Source organism: Cetorhinus maximus, chromosome 18 (genome assembly GCF_964194155.1).
Source record: "Cetorhinus maximus chromosome 18, sCetMax3.hap1.1, whole genome shotgun sequence".
In the NCBI taxonomy this organism is placed as follows: Eukaryota; Metazoa; Chordata; class Chondrichthyes; order Lamniformes; family Cetorhinidae; genus Cetorhinus; species Cetorhinus maximus.
Window position 1 is genome coordinate 96302687 of NC_135896.1, and position 21578 is coordinate 96324264.

At 42.7% G+C, this 21578-nt stretch overlaps 1 protein-coding gene across 2 annotated transcripts in view; it reads right to left on the reverse strand.

Annotated features, from left to right (window-relative positions):
* The window catches only part of LOC144693381 (ryanodine receptor 3-like), a 337370-nt gene that overhangs the window by 15343 nt on the left and 300449 nt on the right, over window positions 1–21578 (reverse strand). For both annotated transcript variants that reach the window (XM_078563242.1, XM_078563241.1), the window contains 10 exons: window positions 19363–19444; window positions 17499–18808; window positions 17338–17387; window positions 17072–17240; window positions 12410–12496; window positions 9175–9351; window positions 6333–6463; window positions 5483–5525; window positions 4535–4662; window positions 283–343 (listed from right to left, as the gene is read on the reverse strand). In XM_078563242.1, coding sequence (XP_078419368.1) covers window positions 283–343; window positions 4535–4662; window positions 5483–5525; window positions 6333–6463; window positions 9175–9351; window positions 12410–12496; window positions 17072–17240; window positions 17338–17387; window positions 17499–18808; window positions 19363–19444 — 2238 coding nt within the window. The remainder of the gene's footprint in view (window positions 1–282; window positions 344–4534; window positions 4663–5482; window positions 5526–6332; window positions 6464–9174; window positions 9352–12409; window positions 12497–17071; window positions 17241–17337; window positions 17388–17498; window positions 18809–19362; window positions 19445–21578) is intronic.

A 21578-nucleotide genomic window follows, 5' to 3' on the forward strand; every position in this document is an offset into this window, starting at 1 on the left:
ACATACATTCACCCAACAATGTGGAAAATGGCCCAAGGGTGTAAGTGTTATAGCTATACTGGAACATCTTGGCTAGGGGTGCAGCTAGTTCTGGAGTACAAGTCTTTAGAACTGCAGCCAGGATGTTGTCAGGGCCCATAGCCTTTACTGCATCCAGTCTGAGGAAGATCATTATAACCAGACTTGCAAATAACAGGCTAGATTTTATTAAGTGGAAAAGGCGAGCATATATTAAAAGAGCACACTTGAGTCAAATGAGTGATTGCGTTTAATTGGACTTACATTGTCCGTGAACACAACTCCCAGCTTCCAGATGTGGTATTTTAAATCAATGGAACTCAACCTAAAAAAACAAACACCATATTTAATGTTCAAAAGTACTTTTCATTCCAACTTTCTTTCTATATTTTCTTTCAAGAAACAAATTTTCTTCCTTCTGGGGGGATAGCCCCAAGGTGCTGGGGGTGGGATAGCCCCAAGGTGCTGGCAAGCTCTAGCCCCCTCACACATGTCACCGTTCTTCATCATTAATCCTTAATGTAAATTGTTATCAATGTTATTCCGTTACTGAGGTAAATTTTCAATTTAGGACATGTGGCGGAAAGTTGCATACAACGGACGCAGTCATCAGGAAATTGACCGTGGAAGTCAGCACAGCCACACAGGCCCGGATTTTACTTTCGGCGTGCGGGCGCATGCCCAACACATCGTAATGTAATATGACGCACGATGACATCGGGTGTGCGTCCCGACATCATCGCGCTGTCTCGCGATATTTTGTTCGGCGGGCACATGCTGGAGTCGGCTGCGCATCCGCCGATAGTTGAAAGGCCTAATATGGCCAATAAGGTACTAATTGATTTGAAATTTATGCTGCTCGTCCAGCCTAACGGTTGGCGAAAAGGCCAAGCAGCCTTTACATTTTTAGGAAACCTCATCCACGAGCGGGATGAGGTTTCCTAAAGCTAATACTACTTAAATAAAACCTTTATTTTGAAAGTAAAAACATGTCCCATCTCATGTGACACAGTCGCATGAGGGGACATGTTTCATTAAATTTTTAACATTTCTATTTTTTTAAAATAGCAATTTAATCTCCGAGGTAGCTCCGTGCCTCAGGGAGATTGAAGCGCTCTTTCGCGAGCATGAGCGAACTGCGTGCTGGACCCGACTCTCCCTACTCCCCCCCACCCGCACAGGTAGCGCTCAGCGCTACCACTCGCGATCCACACAGGTGGGCCTTAATTGGCCCGCCCGTGTGAAATTGCAGTGTGGAGCCGATCGCGGGCGGCGGTCGGCTCCCTGACTGGCCCCACCTGCTCTCGCTGAGCCTGCCCAATGTGGGAAAAATTCAGGCCACAGGGTTTTCTGTCTATTAAAATTAATACTGTGTCTCCTGTCAATGCAAGATGGCCACCGATACCCCTCTGCACTTGCACACTTGTCCGTGCATGCTCAGAAAACCAATGACATAACTGGCTGGAGACACAGTGCTGGCAAAACCCATCTTTAAAAAAAGCTTATGTAATAGAGGGAAGGAGAATATTAAAACAATCAGAGAAACTCTGTTTTCCCTTCCTGATTACATAAGCAAAGAGTTAAAAAAAAACTCTGAATGACGCAGACTGTGTATAACTGCTGTGACAAGCCTGTTGCATTGAACGGAGTTGGGAGATGGAGTGGAAAGTAGTGCGCGCGCCTAGTTCCTGGCTCACATTTAACTTTCTGTGTCAAGTCTTTTTTTTTTGGAAAGTTATTTCTGTTAAACTGAGTGCATTCGTTTTTATTTCGGAAAGTGGGTTTAACTGCTTTTTGGTTCTGTTCTCTGTCACTGGAAATGACGTCACAGAGTAAAACGGTACAACTGCACATGCAGCATGTTGGCAGCAAACACAGCCTAAAATTACTGCCTAGAGTTAATACTCTCTGAACTGCTGGTCAGAGGCTGCCTGGGCGCAGGGACAGAAGGCAGCACTTCGCAATCTTGAAGTCACATTGGGCTGGATCTTGCTGTGAAACTAACAATGTGACTAATGGTGTTCATCGCGATTCATGCGCAAATCAGACAGACAAAAGTACATGTGCAGTTAAACACAAAAATCTGGAGCTGGGTTTTACATCCCATGGGCGGGCGCGCGCCCAACCCGATCGGGCGTAAAATCGCCTGAGAAGATGTCGGGCAAGCGGCCTGGCGCCATCGCAGTCTCCTGCCATATTTCGTTCAGCGGACACAGGCAAGAGTCAGAAACATGCCTGCCGACAATTACAAAGGCAATTAAGCCCATTGACGGCACAATTGTCTCCAATTCTTCATGGCAGGATGACATTTCCATTATAAAATAAAATAAAAGTAAAAATAAACATCTGTGGGCAGTATTTTGATCGGCTATATTTTCAGGTGATTGGTTGTGATGCCTGGACATTTTCTTGCAGCTTTTTAAACCTTTATTTCAGCTTTTTGCAGGTCTGCAGCTCCCTGAGGCAGCTGTCTGGCTTCGGGGAGCTTTCTCACAGGGCTGACCCGCGCCCACGGAGATGTCATCGCCCGCCCTCTTCTCGCCCCCACCACCGCAGCACTAAGCTTTGCAGCGCATGCTTCACGCTGGCTGGTGTTAATTGGCCAGGGGGGACCAGGGGAATGCTCGAGGACCCGTTTCCCAATCACTCCTAGGCCCACTGGCCTGCCATAGGAAAAATTCGGGCCCTGGAAGCTGTTGTTCGAGATGCACTGCTCCTCCCTCAGCTGAGTGAAAATGGCATCTTGGCGACGGGTTCCCTAGTCAAATGAATTGAACTGTGTGAAGTTCCTGTACTTATGCATGAAACTCACCACAAAACGTCAAGATTTTTTCAGTCTAATACTATTTTAGTGGCGGGGTTAGTCTTAATTACTGCTAAAACTTCTCTGGCGCTGAAAATGGTCTTTTTTTCCATGTGCAGCCCCATTCCTTCAGCTTTGAGTTGTTGTTGGATATTTTAAAAAATGAAATGATGTTTTGTTACTTTTTCTTTCTGCTTTTTAAAAAAAAATCGCTCTTTATCCAATACTTCATTTCTTTTTATGGAATCATAGAATGGTTACAGCACAGAAAGAGGCCATTTGGCTTGTTGAGTCCGTGCTCGCTCCCTGAAAGAGCAGGTTAGCTAGTCCCACCCCACTTCCTTTCCCCGACAAACTGTTTTCCTTTCAGGTGCTTATCCAAATCCCTTTTGAAAGCCACAATCGAATCTACCTCCACCACGCACTCAGGCAGTGCATTCCAGATCCTCGCTGTATAAAAAAAGGTTTTTTCATGTCACCTTTGGTTCTTTTACCTTACACTGGTGTCCTCTGATTCTCCACCCATCAGCCCATAGGAACAATCTCTCTGTAATTACTCTGTCTGGAACCATCATGAGTTTGAACACCTCCATCAAATCTCCTCTCAATCACCCCTTCTCTTAGGAAAACGACCCCGGCTTCTCCAACCTATCCGTCTATCTAACTGGAGCCCCCAACCCTGAAACCGTTCTCATAAATCTTTTCTGCACCCCCTCCAAAGCCTTCCTAATATGTGGTGACCAAACCTGGACACAATACTCCAGTTGAGGATGAACTAGTGCTTGTCGAAGGTTCATCATAATTTTTTTGCTTTGTACTCTATGCCTCTATAATATAAAGCCCAGGACGCCACATGACTTTTATTTTATTTTACTTTCTGAGCCTGATTTGACAGTTAATTCACAATCAAGCTGACTCTTGCTGGTCCAGACCCTGTGCTGTTCCTTGACGATTTTTTAGCCTGATTGCAGTTGCTTGTCTTGTTCACACAGCTCCCAGATGCCCTGAGCAGAGCAGCGCACAGTTTGTACAACCTGGTCATGCAAAAACTTCATGGCCAGAATTTTTGGCTCGGCAAGCCGGGGCAGGGCCCGCTCACCGGAGCGTAAAATGACGCGCGGTGACGTCAGGCGTGTGTCCCAATGTCACCGCGCGTCATTTAAATTTTCAGTTCGGCAGGTGTGCAGCGGAGTCGGCTGTGCACCTGCTGAACTGTCAAAGGCCTATGAAGGCCATTTAAAAACTAATTAAACTAATAAACTGAGCTGCCCGTCCGATCTTAAGGTTAGCGGGCAGGCGAATTGCCCAGGCGGCCTTTGCATTTTTCATGGGCGGGATGAGGTTTCATGAAGTTTTCATAAATTGAATAAAAATTTTTATAAAAATTCATTGGCATGTCCCAGCTCATGTGACACATTTCTGTGCATGTGAAAGAGCGCACTCCCAACTCAGGCAACCCCCATCCTGCCCGCACAGGGAGTGCTCAGCGCTTCCGAGTGTGCGTTGCGCTGGGCAGGCCTTAATTGGCCCGCCCATGTAAAATGGCAGCACAGGCCCGATTGAGGACACCGATCCACGCCTGCCCACACCCACTCCTGCGCCACCCGCCCGACAGGAAGAAAATTCTGCCCCATATTTTTTCTGTATATTAAGCCACTTTTCAGATTCCCTCTTTGTGAGAAAGAGCTACCAACAGGAACACATATCACTTACCATGAAACCAGTGTTGCTTCTTGCTCTGGGGGCTTTTCAATGGGACTAAAATCTAAAGCACTTCTGTCCACACCCAAGAGTTCAGCAATGCGTTCAGCTCCATAAAGATCTCCATATTTATTAATAACCTAATAGAGAGCAAAGATCATACAGCCATACTCAAACAAACATAAATAAACTATTACAATTAAAATACCCTACTGAACTGTAGAGAAGTCTATTGAACACAAAGTAAAAATAGGAGAGGGTGGATAATGGCATGCATGAGCTGCACAGAAAATAAGAATAAGAGGGGGCCAAGGATGGAATGGAGGACAGTGAGGTCATCAACCACATTGACAGACATGGAGAGGTCGCGGACTAAGAGGATATCACAAAGGATGTTGGACAGAGATTGCGGTAAAAATAATGGCAAGGCTTTCAACGCTCACCTGCATTAAAGTTTAGATTGGACAGTTACTTATGGTGACCGCACATATGCAATTAAAAGCAGAAATCAGGAAGTTGCCTCTGGAGTTGCCCTGCTCCTCCAGAAGCTGCATGATACCAGGATCTCTCTGACAAAACGTCATTTAAATACATGGAGCAGGGGTAAGTTGTATACTTGTGTGATTGTACACACTAAACTCACCAGAAAAGATTAGGGTTTGTCAATTCCAATGTAAGTAAGCTGTTCATGGCATGATAAATCTTAATTGCTGCCAAACAATACCCTGACACTGCCAATTATTTTTCTACAAATGTGGAGAATCATTCCTATAGAATTTAAATTTGTTGGAGATGTTAAAAAATATAAACATTATTTTTTTTCTCTTTTATCCCTCTTCCTCAATTCCAAATCTCCCTCCCTCTCTTTGTTTTGCTTTTGATTTGGTGTTGAATTCATTATTCTAACTTTCATTATCTGATTTAGAATCTGCCTGCCTCAGTTAACACTACAAATCTTACCTTTCTTTTGACAAACTTGTCCCAGTAATTGTTAGGGAAGGATCTGTAACAGTTGTAGGAAAATTGTTAGTTCAGCTGCTGGCTAACTTCTTGCAAACGTAAGTTTAATAGACATCCTTTATTACCCATCAGTAGCAATTTTAACTTTTGACAATAGTATAAAACATGCAATATGGGATTGACTTCCTATGACACACCCACTGGAGTCTAAGGAAAGGAAAAGCAGGTGGAGTATAAGGAGTGATATCGCTGGGTGATATAATGAGTAATAATGCGGAGCAATATAATGAGTGACATCACTGAGAATTAAAACTACCCACTTGATGCAACTCCACACCCGGGTGTCATTAAAATCACTGGTGCAAAGGGCAACTTCTCCAAATGCCCAAGCACCCTCTTTACTTAAAATCATTCTCTTAACTCACTTGACCTGCCTCAAGAGCTTCTACTCTCTTCAAGGGCATTCATAAGAACAAGGCACCCACACCTCTCACCACTGTAGCATGCATGACCTCATGGGGTGGGGGGAGGCAAGTCTGTTTGCAGGTAACATTATTTGCTTTCTCTCCAGAAGGAAAGGGCCATATAGCCTGCTTTCAGTTCCATTTACAGCCCTAACTCCGCCTAAAATGGATGGCTATTCAGGGGGAAACCCAAGCCTGCTGATCTTGCATGAGGATGCGCTACATAAAAGTAAGTCTTTATTTTTAAAGCTACTGATGAATTCAAATGGGCAGTGATGCAACAAAATTAACATGTTTCAGGACGAGCCATCCTGAAGCCTAAAAGCTGTTTGTATTTTGTGTGCGAACAAATGCATTATTTATACTGAGTATTTGTTTCCACATACGGTGTGTTGATGACCAGACGATCCCACTGGCCTTTAATATCATCTTCAGATGGCTGCTCTGTTATGTACAGCCCATCAAACTCCAGTTTTCTGGCAATCTCCTTTTCACGCTTGAAGACTACAAGGGGGACCTTTGAACACATGGAATGGATAAAACCAGCTTGAGCATTTTGGCGCATTTAAAGAAAGTTATGTGATATTAATGCTTCAGTGTAAGCTTCAAACATTACTTGCTGACCACATAACCTACTGTTTTTAACCCTTGATTGCCAAAGACATTCTTAGTCATCAACTAGAGTTGACTGGCTGGAGTTAATGCAGCCGTTAAGGCCCGACTTCAGTCTCCAGGCATGGCGGAAAAGTCCTCCCCCCAACCCCCCCACCCTGATAAAGGCGGAGGGTGGAAGGGGCTGACGTGGGATTCCCGGGCACCAATGTTGGAATGTCAATTAGGCTCATCAATAAGCCAACTGACACCCATTATCCCTGAGTCCACTGCTATTTGGTGGGAGCTCAGGGATTAAATGGGGCCCGCGTGACTTTGCTGCACCTTCAGAGGTCTGCCCGGCAAACCCTATCGGGTTTGCCATCAGCTTTCTGGGGCGGGGGTTCAGGTACCCTGCGACTCTGCGCTTGATAGAGAGACCCGGCATTGGGAAGGGAGGGGTGGCCATTGGCAGCCATCCTCCTGTCTTTGCCTCTGACGCCCTGATTCCCTCTCCCATGACCCTCATCCCATGATCCTCAATCCAACTTCACTTACTTTTGGTCTGGGCTCCCACGATGATCCTAGGCCTCTGGCGGGTGCATTATTGCTAGTTGCCACTGCTCCCATGAAGAGCTGCCAGCCTCTGATTGGCCAGCAGCTCTTGGCAGGCGGGTCTTATGCTGCCAGAGATCTCAATCATAGGGGAAGTGTGATGGTGGCCATTTCAGTGCCTGATGGCCACTTGATTCTGCCGGGTCTCCCCCGTGGAACTGAAGGGGGTTCCCTGTTGTTTCTCCACCCGGTGGGCAATGTCCCCTTCTGCCTGACAAAATTCTGGTCGATGTTGTTGCAACAACAACTTGAATTTATATAGTGCCTTTAGCATAGTTAGCGCATTATCAGACATTAAATGACCCCAGGCAAAGAAGAAAACATTAAGGAAGAAAACCAAAAACTTGGCCAAGGAGGTAGGTTTTAATGAGTGTCTTAGAGGAAGGGGAAGAGAGAGAGAGAGGGTGGGGGAGAAGTGAAGTGATTTTAGAAGGGGATTCTAGAGTGTATCACCTAAACAGCCGACAGAATGGCCATTATGGTGGGATGAAAGGAGTGTGGACGCACAAGAGGTCTGAGCTGCAGCAAAGCTGAGGCTTGTAGGGCTGAAGAATTTTCTAGAGATAGGGGGAGGTGAGGCCATGAGAGATTTGAATACAATGATGAGAACCTTGATGCTGAGGCATTCGCGGATTGGATGCAATGTAGGTCAGCAAGCACAGGGGTGAATGGGTGAATTGGACCTGGGTCAAATGAGGTTACAGGCAGTAGAGTTTTGGGTGAGATCGAGTTTTGGGGGTAGGATGACAGAAAGGAGGAGTACCAGGACAGCATTGGAATACTTAATTCTGGAAGTATAAATGCATAGATGAGGTTTCCAGCAATAGATGGACTGAGGCCGGAGCTGTGACAGGTGAATATTATGGAGGTGAGGCTAGGCAGTCTTTGTAATGGAGAGGTTATAGGGCCGATAGGTCAGTTCAGGGTCAAACAAAATACTATGGTTGCAAACAATTTGATTCAGCCTGTGACTGTGGCCTTGGATGGGTGAGGGTGAGGGTGAGAGTGAGGGTGAGGGTGGGGTCAATGGCTAGGGAACAGAACTTATGATGAGGACCCAAGATAATTGGCCTTCCTGATGTTCAACTAGAGGAAATTTTGGCTCATCGGAGACTGTATGTTGGACAAGCAATCTGACAACAGAAGTAGTGAAGGGGCTGAGAGAGCTTGTGGTGAGATAGAACGTACAGGTGAAACCTGATATTGTGCTTCTGGATTATGTCACCAACGAGCAGCAAGCAGATGAGAAATAGGAAGGAGGCAAGGATGGGTCCATGGGGGAGTCCACAAGGGTGAAGGGACTGAATAGGTGAGAGTAGAGACGCCCCGAGGGGAGTCCTATTCAGATCGGCATTGGAAGAGAAGCACAGGAGGAGGATCTCAGCATCAACTGTGCAGGCGCCTAAGATTCTCGCGTTTGCATTTTTAAAAATAGTGACCAAATACTTTTTAATTGATGCGAAGCTAGGAACAGCGGATGCTGGAAGAGATTTCGGGATGTATGTACATTGATCATTGAAGTGCAGTCAGTCAGGCAAAATAAAATAATCAAGCAAGCTAATGGAATGCTAGTCTTCCTCGCTAGAGATCTAGAATATAAATGGGAGGAGATTTTACTACCACTAGACAGAACCCTGGCTAGACTAAAGCTGGAGCACTATGTGTAGTTTTGAGCGCCACACTTTTGGAAGGATATATTGATCTTGGAAGGAATGCAGGTTCACCAAGCCTCCAAGGGGAGATGAGGGGAGATTTCATAAACAAGCCATGTATTCCTTGGAATGTGGTTTATGGGTGACTTCATCGAGGGTTTGATGATTTTGAAAGGGGAGAAAGAAACTTTTCTGCTGTTGGGGGAACTTAGCACAAGGAAACGTTAAGCTTTCCGAATCACCTCATAATGTAAATAGGGTGAGTTTATCAATAGTATGGCTGAAAAGTTTCATGGCTGCAGTGCTTCAGCATGTAATGTGGTAAGTCTCTGTACTGTATCTTTTCAAAGTGGGAGAGTTGGTACTGTACCTTCAATACGTAGTACCCTATCATACAAAGCATTGAGATGATAGTGTGAATAATAGCAAGAAATGTCAGTGTTGGGGCCATGTATCCTGTAGTCTCCTGTAACACGTAGTAATCTACATTATCATCGTTCCAGAAACTGAAATCCCCCTCCTCATCATCAGCTGGAGGCTCAGTCACCTTAAAGGGGGGAAAAAAATAACAATAAACTGCTTCTGAAATAATATAAAATGTGAATGTCACGGTAAAGCAAACATTCAAAAGCATATTTGTAATTTGCAAAGTTTCCATGTTTATTCAAAATAGAAGCATGAAAGGCATTTTGTAAATAAAAGTATGAATTATTATGGATAAACAAGCTCTGTCCATATTTTGAAAATAATGAGTCTCAATCAGCTGAAATATTCTTCTTCCATCTTTATTCTTCATTTAAAATGCTAACAGACATGCTGTGTATTTGTGGCATTTTCTGTTTCCTTTCTGAATTACTACGGTAAATCTTGGTTACCCGGCGTGCTCAGGGAACAGGTGATGCCATTTCATCAAAAATGCCGATTAATGGGGAGTCACATTGCTCCGGACACAAGACTATGAGGGCTTTTAGGTGAGGGGGGAGTAGCTGGGCAGTCAAAGGCCCCAGCACAGCAGAGCATCACAGTCAAACCACCACGACTGAAAACCAGCTTTTGTATTAAAACAAAATCGAGTGGCCAATTTTACTGACAGTTGCTTCGAGCAGAATATCTTTGTTCAGGCACAATGAACAAAACTGACCCAATCATTTAATCATTTCGACGTAAAACCCAAGAACAACCTCCGCAGGTTTACAATCTCTTATCACTATTAGTGGATTTTTTAAAAAAAGAATGCATTATCTGAACACCGCAAGTGACCAGCTTTTGAAAATAAAGCGAGCTGTCGGAAATTCCGGTTACTAGAGAATTCCGGTTGGTTGAGTGCCGGGTGACACAAAGTTTACAGTATTTAAATTCAATTCTGACTTGCGACAGATCCTTATTAAAAGGCTTCATGTTTTAGGGTGGCAGAGCAAGCTGGAGTTTTAACACTGTAATTTGAGTCCACTGCAACATGGGAAGATTCAGCAAATAACTAAAGCATTTTAATTAAGCTCAATTCATTGGATTTCTATGTATGTTTTCCCTAAGGTTACCTCATCTAACTGGTTTTGCCAAGGTATTGTAAGTTTCAATTCGTAAGAACAGAAAGTCCAGTGTGAGAAAAAGAAATCTAACTCACTCATCCAGAGCCCACAGATGATTATTTTGTCCCACATCATCTGTTGGTTTCCTTTCAAGCAAAGCTAACTTTCATTGTTCTTCAGAAACATAAATCAAGTGGTTTTCCCTATATTCGTAAAACGCTCAAATCTCTTCTCAATAGTTATCAATCATTTAAAATTTGTCTTCGAGGCCACTACTGTCTCTGATAATTTGTCTACTGTACAGCGGAAGAAAAGCTTTTTCTAGTTTGATGGATACTGATGAAATTTGTACTAATTCATTGTTATGAGTCAAGATAGATAACCTGCTTTCTTCAGTAACATCTCTCATTATTTAAACATCACTATTATGTCTCCACTCTGCATGGGTCAGCTGTAGATTAAGAGAAACTCACCAAGGCTCCTTAGGCAGCACCTTCCAAACCCATGACCGCTGCCATCTAGAAGGACAAGGGCAGCAGATACATGGGAACATCACCACTTGGAAGTTCCCCTCCAAGCCACTCAACATCCTGACTTGGAAATATATCACCGTTTCTTCACTGTCACTGAGTCAAAATCCTGGAACTCCCTCCCTATCAGCACTGTACCTGCACCACATGGACTGCAGTGGTTCAAGAAGGCAGCCCACTAACACTTTCTCAAGGGCAGTTAGGGATGGCCAATAAATGCTGGCCTAGCCAGCGAAGCCCACATCCCGTAAATGAATAAAATAATTGAGAGGGATGCTTTGCTCATTACCATTGCATTAAACCGCTACCATGAAGTTGAAAGTGAACCAGGTGGAACTTGCTTTTTTTTTTACAATTAGCAATTCTTTTGTTTCTGTGAATCAAGGAAGGTGCCAGATCTTGCAATTATCATGTCTCAAATTACTCACATGCACATGGGAAAGTAGTTAACTCTTACATAATTCCTGAAAAATCCAAATTGACATTTTTTCTTGTACCCTGGCTAACATGCAATTTGAAGGGGAAAAAAACTCTACTCCTGATAATTTAGTCACTGAATTCATTAACAAATGCAAATAATGCTTAATGAAATGAAGCGACCAGAATTATTTTTAAAGTGTAATTTGAATAAGCATTATGTAGTAATTTGAAATCCTATCTACTTCTTTGAATTAAGCAACATCAAATTATCAGGAGTAAACTATATATACACTAACTTCACCTTTAGATTAAAGCATTAATAGCCATTTGGATAGGGTTTTGCCAAAAACATATCTTGACTGCATCTGTCCCTTCAACCCCCCTTACCACTGTTTGCCTATTTTCTTGTCATTCCTGGGGGTAATATGCCCACTTCTCTGATCCAAATTCTGGTTCCCTTTTCTTGGACCGATCCTTTGGAGGCCTGAAGACCTTATCAAAGTTCTTTTCCAGTATAAACTCTCCTGGTTGTAGCCATTCTAACTAACATTGGACCTGAACAAGCCTCTCACTTGTTTGAACTCTTATTAGAACTCTGTTTTCACGAATACCATTTACTACTCCAAAATTAGCGGTTCCCCCATTTCAGGCTGAGACGAGGAAAATTTTTTTTAACAAAGGTTGTTAGTCTGTGGAATCTCTTCCCCAGAGAGCAGTGGAGACTGAGTTGGATAGATTTTTGATCGAGAACGGAGTCAAGGGTTACGGTGGGCAGACTGGAAAGTGGAGTTAAGGCCACAATCAGATTTGCCATGATCTTACTGAATACTAGGGCTGGCTTGAGGGGCCGAATGGTCTCCTCCCGCTCCTAATTCTTGTGTTCTTGTTTATTTATCTTAACTTAAATGACCTGACGGTTGATCTAATCTTCTCTGGTGTTTGCTGGTTAGAAACCTGTTATTGTTGCTCTCTACATATTCCGCTGTATACAGTGAGGCACTGTTCTTGTTTTTTATTCTTTACTAGCAGTTGTTGCCAGCTGTCAGCCTATTAGTACATCATGCAAAATTACAATATTGAAAGAACCAAGAAAAAAAAAAGCAAATGTCCATATCCTTTTCATTACCTTGTAGAAGAGAAGAATGAAATTGATGGCAAATGCCTCAAACAGAGCTAGCAATCTCAGGTTGTAGAAATTCCTGGCCAGATAATTCTGAAACAAAAAGGCGATTCAGTCGTGATATACCAATATTCAATCAGAATCTCAGACCAATTTAACTTGGTGTTTCACACGTGACTACTATTTTCCCTACAATCTAATATTTATATTGAAGCACTTCCACCCACTGTTGTAGAAGCCTTTAAATGGAAGGGTAACTTCTCTAGCAGCCGCATCCAGTTAAAATCATGGCAGTGTCTCCGGATTCCCATTGCAGGATAGGAGGGGTGGCTGATAGTGCACGGATTCACATGCTGCATCCATATCATATCCTGCAGTTAGCTGGTGAGAGTGGCTAAGAAGTGATTGAAGTTGGCACAGCAGTTATTTTGATTTCCCCTTCAATCAGTGTAAAAAGACTTTAATCAGTCTGACACTAAATAGGTAACCCGCCACTGTCTGCAAAAAAGCCAAATGCCTATGTCAGCTGAGGCTAGAATTCGGTCCCTACTACAACAATCCTTTCTTGTCACAGTTTAAAGATTGTTTAAATACATCAAAACTGCAAACCAGAAGTTAACAATGAACCCATGTAGAATGTTTGAATGGACTGATATATAATGACTTTCTAATAAAAACCTGTCATATTTATACTCTTCTAATTTTGCCTTCAGCCATAGAAGAGTTGCCATCATATCCCTGTCTAATAATTACCGAACAGGGTGATTTTGTGGTGATGATGTCCCATTCTCAATTCAATGTAATTTCAGCCCTGGACTGAACTCATTTATTGAGGTAATAATTATATTATTTACAGAGAAAAGTATTAAATAAACCTTGAGTTTTACACATGCTGCATTATGTGTTGTAATATGCCTTTAAGGATAGCAGCATGACATCACTAGAAGGGAAGTGTGTCATGCAATCCAGTCTTAGTTTCACTTTTGCCTGAGCAGAGCACAACAAGCCTCTACCTTTGTATAAATTATCAAGCCGAGAAGGTGTGAAGAAAAAGAAATCATAAAGATTTGTTTCTCTTCCAAATGCTCTTGTTTAAATTCTGTTTTTAAAAATGGACAAAGGCTAACACATCACCCTACTGGAATGTGACGCCCTTTGCATTGTATGAACATTTCAGCCAAGCCAACACAAAGGACGAGTAGATGAGACGTCTGCACCAGCCAGCTCTGGGCAAAGGCAGAGCTATTATGACTCCTCACCTCCAATGTTGTGTTAATGGTTCCACAGTGATCTGCTCAAAATACAATGGGTTTTAATGAGGGTCCTTAAAGTACATCGTTAGCTGAATGGTTCGACCCGAAACCACCCTATCACGTGGCCGAGAGTTCAGCTGTTTGGATTGCTTTAGTTATGCAGCTTTTGGATTCTGCCTTCAGTTGTGGTTTAACCTCAGAAGAGAAGATCGGACTCCAGGCTAATAGCCTGCCTCTGACCTCCATCTCTCTCAAAGTTGGATCTCCAGAAAGAATCTTGCATTTCGCCTACAGGGTGAACTAATTCCCAGAATACAAGAATACTTTGCTGCATCTTCAACCGCCTTAAAGGAGTTCCTAGGACAAAGACCAGGAATTCTGTCAGACAAAGCCATCTGAAAGAACCTTCATTGGACACGGTCTTACTGGACTTTACTCAAGTGAATTAATGCCAATACCTTTTTGATGTTTTTTAGTAGCTCGCAATTTGTAACTTCTTTCCTTTTCTTTCTCTGTCTTTCTACCTTGTATGCTCGTGAGTGTGAACGTGTGTCGCAATTTATCCCTCGGGTTTTGAAAGTGTTAATAAGTCCTAGTTTTGTTTCACTTTAATAAAGGGTTTGCTGTGGGGCTATTTTTATCATTGGACACAATAAACTGGGGTTTGGTAAACACACCACCGCCCATTTCAACAAGGGAAAGGATACTAAGGGAAACAAATTAAATTAGAAATTAAAGCTACCACTGTCACGGGCAGGAGAGGGGAACAGTAATAATAATTCAATTCACCTCGCCCTCGTGTCTGTAACAAAATCTTCTCATGTGCCTAGTCTCAATAAATGAACTCATAACGTGTTTACACAATCACTTATGACCGATTGGTGCCTATATCACTATAACAACACATTATGTATACCATTTGATTTCATGATTAAATTATCACTCACATTCACGGATGAGGTGATAAAGAATGACAATGTGTACATTGGGAGAATGACTACACCAGTGACTGTGCTCCCTTTTTGCATAAAGAAACTGTTGGCATTGTTGTAAAATAATCAAATACAGACACTTATGAGTGCATTTTTGTTACTAAGTTAATAAATTGGTAATAAAGTATGAACTCCTATAATTTATGTTCAAAATTTAATCTGTTATGCAGACATTAAGAAAAATGAACATTTTATTAAATGATCCATACAGGTGGAGTGTGACGGGGTGGGATGGGGGTTGGAGGGCCGACAAATGGGGCAGGGTGTGAGGAGCAATAGAGGCAAACTTATTGTTAAGTGTGTATTTATATATCATACTTTGGCAAGCTAGCACAGGTATTGGTGGAATTTTGATAGCGATTTCGCCCATTCTAAAAATTCCTCTAGGAATCAAAGTGGATCAATACATGTTGATGCAAAGATTCTACTCATATCTTTTGTGATTTTTTAAAATCAAGCAATGATCTTTACTTGTGCTTTGCTTCCCACCTAACGTTAATAACATTGGCCTGACAGGCATTAAGGCAATTAGGAGAGCTGCAGGGGTTCATCATGCGCTGAACCAGGACACACTTCAACACCAGCCCAGTCATTTTAGTTCACGGCAAAGTATGAATTCATGGCAATAGTCAAGTTCCTCACTAAGTCTCACTTTACTGGTTTTGGCAACAAAGCTATTTTAACCTCATCCAGGAACCATGTGCAAACAATCTATCCCTTAGTAAGGGGGCCATTGATGAACATCATTTGGAACAAAAATACAAATAAGAAGCAAATTTAAGACCATGGAGCTCGTAACAGGTAAAATAGAAAAAGGCACTCAACTTTATTCTCTTCACAAAAATGCAGGAGGTTAGCAAGGATCAGTCAGCTTTTAATTTCTGGTAAAATTAGGCTAAGTCATGGGTGCCCTATTCCCATATGTTGGTCAATACATTAAAATTCGCTACTGAGCTGTTTTTGGCAGCAGCAATCCTTATGGCCCGTGGAGCTGTGTTATGGACTGTTCCACAGAGGACCCAGAAGGCAAAGAAGAGCTTCATCAAATTATTCCTGCCTGCAATCAAATTCGGCAGCTTGGTAATTAAACGGTAGCTGGTGAGATTTAAATTCAATTAATAAATATGGAATTGAAAGCCAGTCTCAGTAATGGTGACCATGCAACTTTCATTGCCTGTGGTAAAGACCCATCCAGTTTACCAGTGTCCTTTAGGGGAGGAAATCTGCCGTCCTTACCTGGTCCGGCCTACATGTGACTCCAGACCCACAGCAATGTGGTTGACTCTTAACTGCCCTCTGAAATGTTCAGTTCAAGGGCAATTAGGGATGGGCAACAAATGCTGGTCTTCCCAGCAACACCAATATCCCATGAAAGAATAAAGAAAAAAAATTCCGTTTCCAGAGGTGAAAATTTGTTGTGCCACAGATTGTGACGTTTCAGCTCTGGTCCTAAAAAGAATGGACTGCTCAACAGATCAAACATTACAATCTTGTCCAAGTAGCCAAAAAGTAGAAATATTTTTCAAACTGCAGGCGTACTTTTTAAACAGTGGAGGTTAAAGCACAGTGGAATTCTGCACCCTGTGCTATACAACAACTCACATTTATATAGTGCCATTAATGCAGAAAATGTCCCATGATAATTTACAGAGGCAAAGTCAGCCAAAATGAATGCGAGACAAAGGCAGCAACATTCGGAGTGATGACCAATTGCTTGGTCAAAGGGGTGAGTTTTAAGGAGAACCTCAGATGAGGTGCGGCGGGGGGTGGAAAAGAGGGGGGATTTAGGAATTATGGAATTCCAGAGCGTGGGGACTAAATGGATGAAGATAATCCTAATAATGGTGCATCAAGGGCAGGTGGAAAATGGTCAAAAGGCCCCAGTCAGCAGAAGGCAGAGTTTAGGAATGGAAGGGAATTACTGTAGGGCTGGAGGTGGATACAGATGGCGAAAGTTAAGGTCATGAAGGGATTTAAACACAACCATGAGATTTTAAAATTGGAGGCATTAAAGAAACAGGAGCCAATGTAAGTCAGCAGGCACAGTTGAGATGGATGAACAGCACTTGGTGCATGGTAGGATACAGGTAGCAGTGTTTTTTTCCTTTGAGCTTAAGTTTATGATGGGTGGGCGACAGGAATTTGGTCAGGACAGCATTGAAATAGTGGAACCTGGGAGGTAACAGAAGGTTGTCATGATATATTTTAAAATAATCCTCGTCTTATAATAAGAAACGTGACTAAATTCAGCAGCTGTAAGCAAAAATCATTTCCAGGGAATGTCAGATCATCTGCACAACTCCAGCGATACAAGGATGTAACACTGCTGCATTTAAATTGGTCAAAATTTAAGCCAAAACTTATGTTGTGTGATATATTCTAGTACTGAACACACAATATACGTCCAAAATCTAGCTACGTACCACAGTTTTGGTTTGGTAAATTTCCAGTCCCTCCCGGAAGTTTGCCAAGAATGCCTCGGGCTCTTTCTTCTTCTGTCCGTGTCGTCTCTTTTTTTCCTTTTGATCTTTCCCCTTGCTTTCAATTGGCTGCTCCTCTTTGGCCCTGTCCTTCTTCTCGCCATCCTCTGTGCTATCAAAGCAAGAGCACACCAGCAATCACTTACCTGGCAACAGCTCACAATTTTAACTGAAATTCTTTGCATGGATGTGCTGCAAGAGGAACTTACTCAGCCTTCTCAGCCTCTGTTTTATTCTCAGCTTTGCTGCTTAGTTCGACCTTGAAATTCAGGACAAAGAGCAATGAAACGTTTAGACTGGGAGTTTTCTGAAAACTGACATTTTTCGAAGTTGCAAGTTTTGAAACGTGGGAAGTATTTTTAAGACCCACCTCTGCTTTCTTTTGTTGCCGCAATGCTTTTTCAATGCTAGGGAGGCTCTCTGTTCCAATAATTTCAGAGACATCGCCAAGACCTCCATGCGTGTCGCCCCCTGCTTTGCCTCCTTTTCTCATACCCGTACCAAATAGGTCGGGCATCATCTCTGCTTCACTTTTCTCACCTTGGACTATCGTCTCAAGCTCTGCTACGACACTTGCCTCAGGAGCTTCTGCTCTTTCTGATTCCGCCACATCCCTGTGAATTCCAAGTTGTGTTGGATCAGGCATGCTAGCTAGGAGGTCGGTGACGGTGATGTTTTTGGCACCTTCAACCAAGCCGCCCCCAAACATGGTAGCCCATACAATCTGGAAAAGTCCTTGCACAAGGTTGAAAATAAACAAGACAAGGCTAATGAACAGTGTCCAGAAGAAGGAGAAAAATGCCATTAATAACTCCATGGTTGTCATCCTCTTAATTTTCTTGTATTGCCTTCTGATATTTTTAAATGTGAAGATGCTGAAAAATTTGAATAAGCGAATTTTGAAATCATGACAAGCTGCTGCAAAAGCGCTCGAGGATTCAGGCACCTCTTCATCTTCCGCTTCTTCAGATGGGAGAGACTCGTCTTCATCATCCTCTGCTCGCTCAGCCGAATCAGGTTCCGAGATTTCAGAGGCCAGCTGCATTTCAAATATGGTGTCCTCACAGAAATTCACAAAGAGCTCCATTTTTTCTGATTCCCCTCCTTCATTCACAACGTCAAAGATGAACTGCCTTTTGGATTCTTTGACTTGAGGTTTCTCCCATTGTGACCTGCTTGATTCACTGATTTCAAAGTAAACCCTTTCGATGCGTTTCGCACCGCCCATGATCTCAATGCGCCCTAAAAAGGGCTCAAAGTACGTGAGGACGCTTTGTGCTGGGTGCAAAAAGGTCGCCAGGCGGCTGTCATTGGGCATGTGTTCAGATAAGTTGGTCAGTAATACAGCCACATTAAAACCAATGTCCTTGGCTGGTTCATGGAATCGGTCAATAAATTCCATATAGTTAAACATATCATTTTCATCTGCTTCAACGCAAGACAGTAGGAACTCTATTTCTGATTGTGTGTATTTCTTCTGACCCTCTAAAGCTTTCTGAAACTCCTTTTTGGACATTATTCCTTTACCATCTGGGTCACAGTCTTTAAAAGTATCAGACGTGGTTATCTCCTTTAATTTAAGAAACATATCAAAGAACTTGAGAATCATTTCCACATTGCTGGAAGATTCAACCAACGTGTCTACCATCTGTTTGCCTATTGTTCCATTTACAACATTACCTAAGATTGTAGAGAAGAGCACAATAAATTTAAATGGCCACAAACACAAAGGCAGCTTTTTAAAGAACAAATTCCTGGATGCAGACATATAAAATTTTGAAGCCAATAAGCGAATTTACAAGAAAGTTTTAGCCCATAAAAGCGATGCAAGTTACAGATTAAATTCAATTAAATAAATACAATTGTCTGGGTTTTTCTCTAGGTGTAGCTTATCTGCATTCAAATCATTACTCAAAAAAGATTTAAACCTGAAACAAAAATAGTTTAAAGAGATATTATGAAAACATTATGTAGTTTCAGGTTGGGACACAAACACTAATAAATTAGAATGACTATCTTTATAGCCCCACAAATATATATATATAGAACTGGACATTACTAACTGCACAGTATTGTTACCAAAAATGACATTTAAAGATAAGTAATGTAAATGACGAAAAAAATAGTACTTTCGAGAGATGGGAACGTTCACAGCACTGGCTAAATATGCTACCACTATTAGACCAGATGCTAACTGAATCTCTAAGTAAGCATAGCATGCAAGAAGTGTTAACCTTCCAGCAGTGATAACAGCATCACCACCATATCTTTCTGGAGATCCAACAACTCCTTCAGCAGCTCAATCTGGCTGGAATCCTAAAAACAAAAGTAAACATTTCATGTTTTTATTAGTTTGTTTTTTATATAATGTGGAAGAAACAGGCCAACAGCTATTTGAATTGGCATAACGTGAATTGACACTTGGAAAGGTCAAGAGGCATAGGAAAGGCATAGGGACGCGAGAATAAGGGGAGTAAACATGTGGCTAAAGGAGTGGTGCGGGAAAGAGTGGTTCCACTTCGTGGGGCACTGGCATCAGTATTGGAACAGGAGGGATCTGTACCGTTGGGACAGTCTTCGTCTGAACCGATCTGGGACCAATGTTCTAGCGAAAAGGGTAAATAGGGTGGTCAACAGGACTTTAAACTAGAAAGTGGGGGTGGAGGGAAGGTTAAAACTCCAAGAAGTATGACTAATGGGAAACAAAGCAGCAGGTTAGCGTGTGGGTGGGTGGATTCAACTTCATGGAAAATTATGAAAAAACTGAAAAGAAAGGAGAGCCCAGGAGAGGCTATTAAAGTCTCCAGAACACAAAATAGGACAGAGTGTTTGGAAAGGGCTAGGAATCTAACTTCAAGCATATCAGATAAAGGGACAACAATGAGAAGGGGGACGGGAAATATAGGGCTGAAGGTGTTATATCTGAATGCACGCAGTATACGAAATAAGTTAAATGAGCTTGTGGCGCAGATTGAAATTGGCAGGTATGATGTGGTGGGCATTACGGAGACATGGCTGCAAGGGGATCAGGACTGGGAGCTAAATATCCAAGGATATACATCCTATCGAAAAGATAGGCAGGTTGGCAGAGGGGGTGGGGTTGCTTTGTTAGTAAGAAATGAAATTAAATCGATAGCAAGAAATGACGTAGGGTCAGATGATGTAGAATCTGCGTGGGTAGAGTTGAGGAACCGCAAAGGTAAAAAAACCATAATGGGAGTTATGTACAGGCCTCCAAATAGTAGTCAGGATGTGGGGCACAGGATACACCAGGAGATAGAAAAGGTGTGTAAGAAAGGCAAGGTTACAGTGATCATGGGGGATATCAATATGCAGGTAGACTGGAAAAATCAGGTTGGTAGTGGATCCCAAGTAAAGGAATTTGTGGAATGTCTACGAGATGGCTTTTTGGAGCAGCTTGTGGTGGAGCCCACTAGGGAACAGGCAATTCTAGATTTAGTGATGTGTAATGAGGTAGATTTGATAAGGGAGCTTAAGGTGAAGGAACCCTTAGGAGGAAGTGACCATAATATGATAGAATTTACCCTGCAATTTGAGAGGAAAAAGCTGGAATCAGATGTAACGTTATTACAGTTGAATAAAGGCAACTACAGAGGCATGGGGGAGGAGCTGGCCAGAATTGACTGGGAGATGAGCCTAGCAAGAAAGACAGTGGAACAGCAATGGCAGGTGTTTCTGGGAGTAATTTGGGAGACACAGCAAAAATTCATCCCCAGGAAGAAGAAGCATACTAAAGGGAGGACGAGGCAACCATGGCTGACAAGGGAAGTCAGGGACAGCATAAAAGCTAAAGAGAAAGCATACAATGCGGCGAAGAGCAGTGGGAAACCAGAGGATTGGGAAGCCTACAAAGACCAACAGAGGACAACTAAAAAAGAAATAAGGAGGGAGAAGATTAAATATGAGGGTAAACTAGCCAGTAATATAAAAGAAGATTGCAAGAGTTTTTTTTAGATATATAAAAGGGTAAGAGAGAGGCAAAAGTGGACATTGGGCCGCTGGAAAATGACGCTGGAGAAGTAGTAGTGGGGAACAAAGAAATGGCGGAGGAACTGAATAGGTACTTTGCGTCAGTCTTCACAGTGGAAGACACGAGTGACATCCCCAAAGTTCAAGGGAGTCAGGGGGCAGAGGTGAGTATGGTGGCCATTACCAAGGAGAAGGTACTAGGAAAACTGAAAGGTCTGAAGGTGGATAAATCACCTGGACCAGATAGATTACACCCCAGAGTTCTGAAGGAGATAGCTGAAGAGATAGTGGAGGTGTTAGTGGCGATCTTTCAGGAATCACTGGAGTCAGGGAGGGTCCCAGAGGACTGGAAAATCGCTAATGTAACTCCCCTGTTTAAGAAGGGAGTGAGGCAAAAGACGGGAAATTACAGGCCGATTAGCCTGACGTCGGTCGTTGGTAAGATTTTAGAGTCCATTAT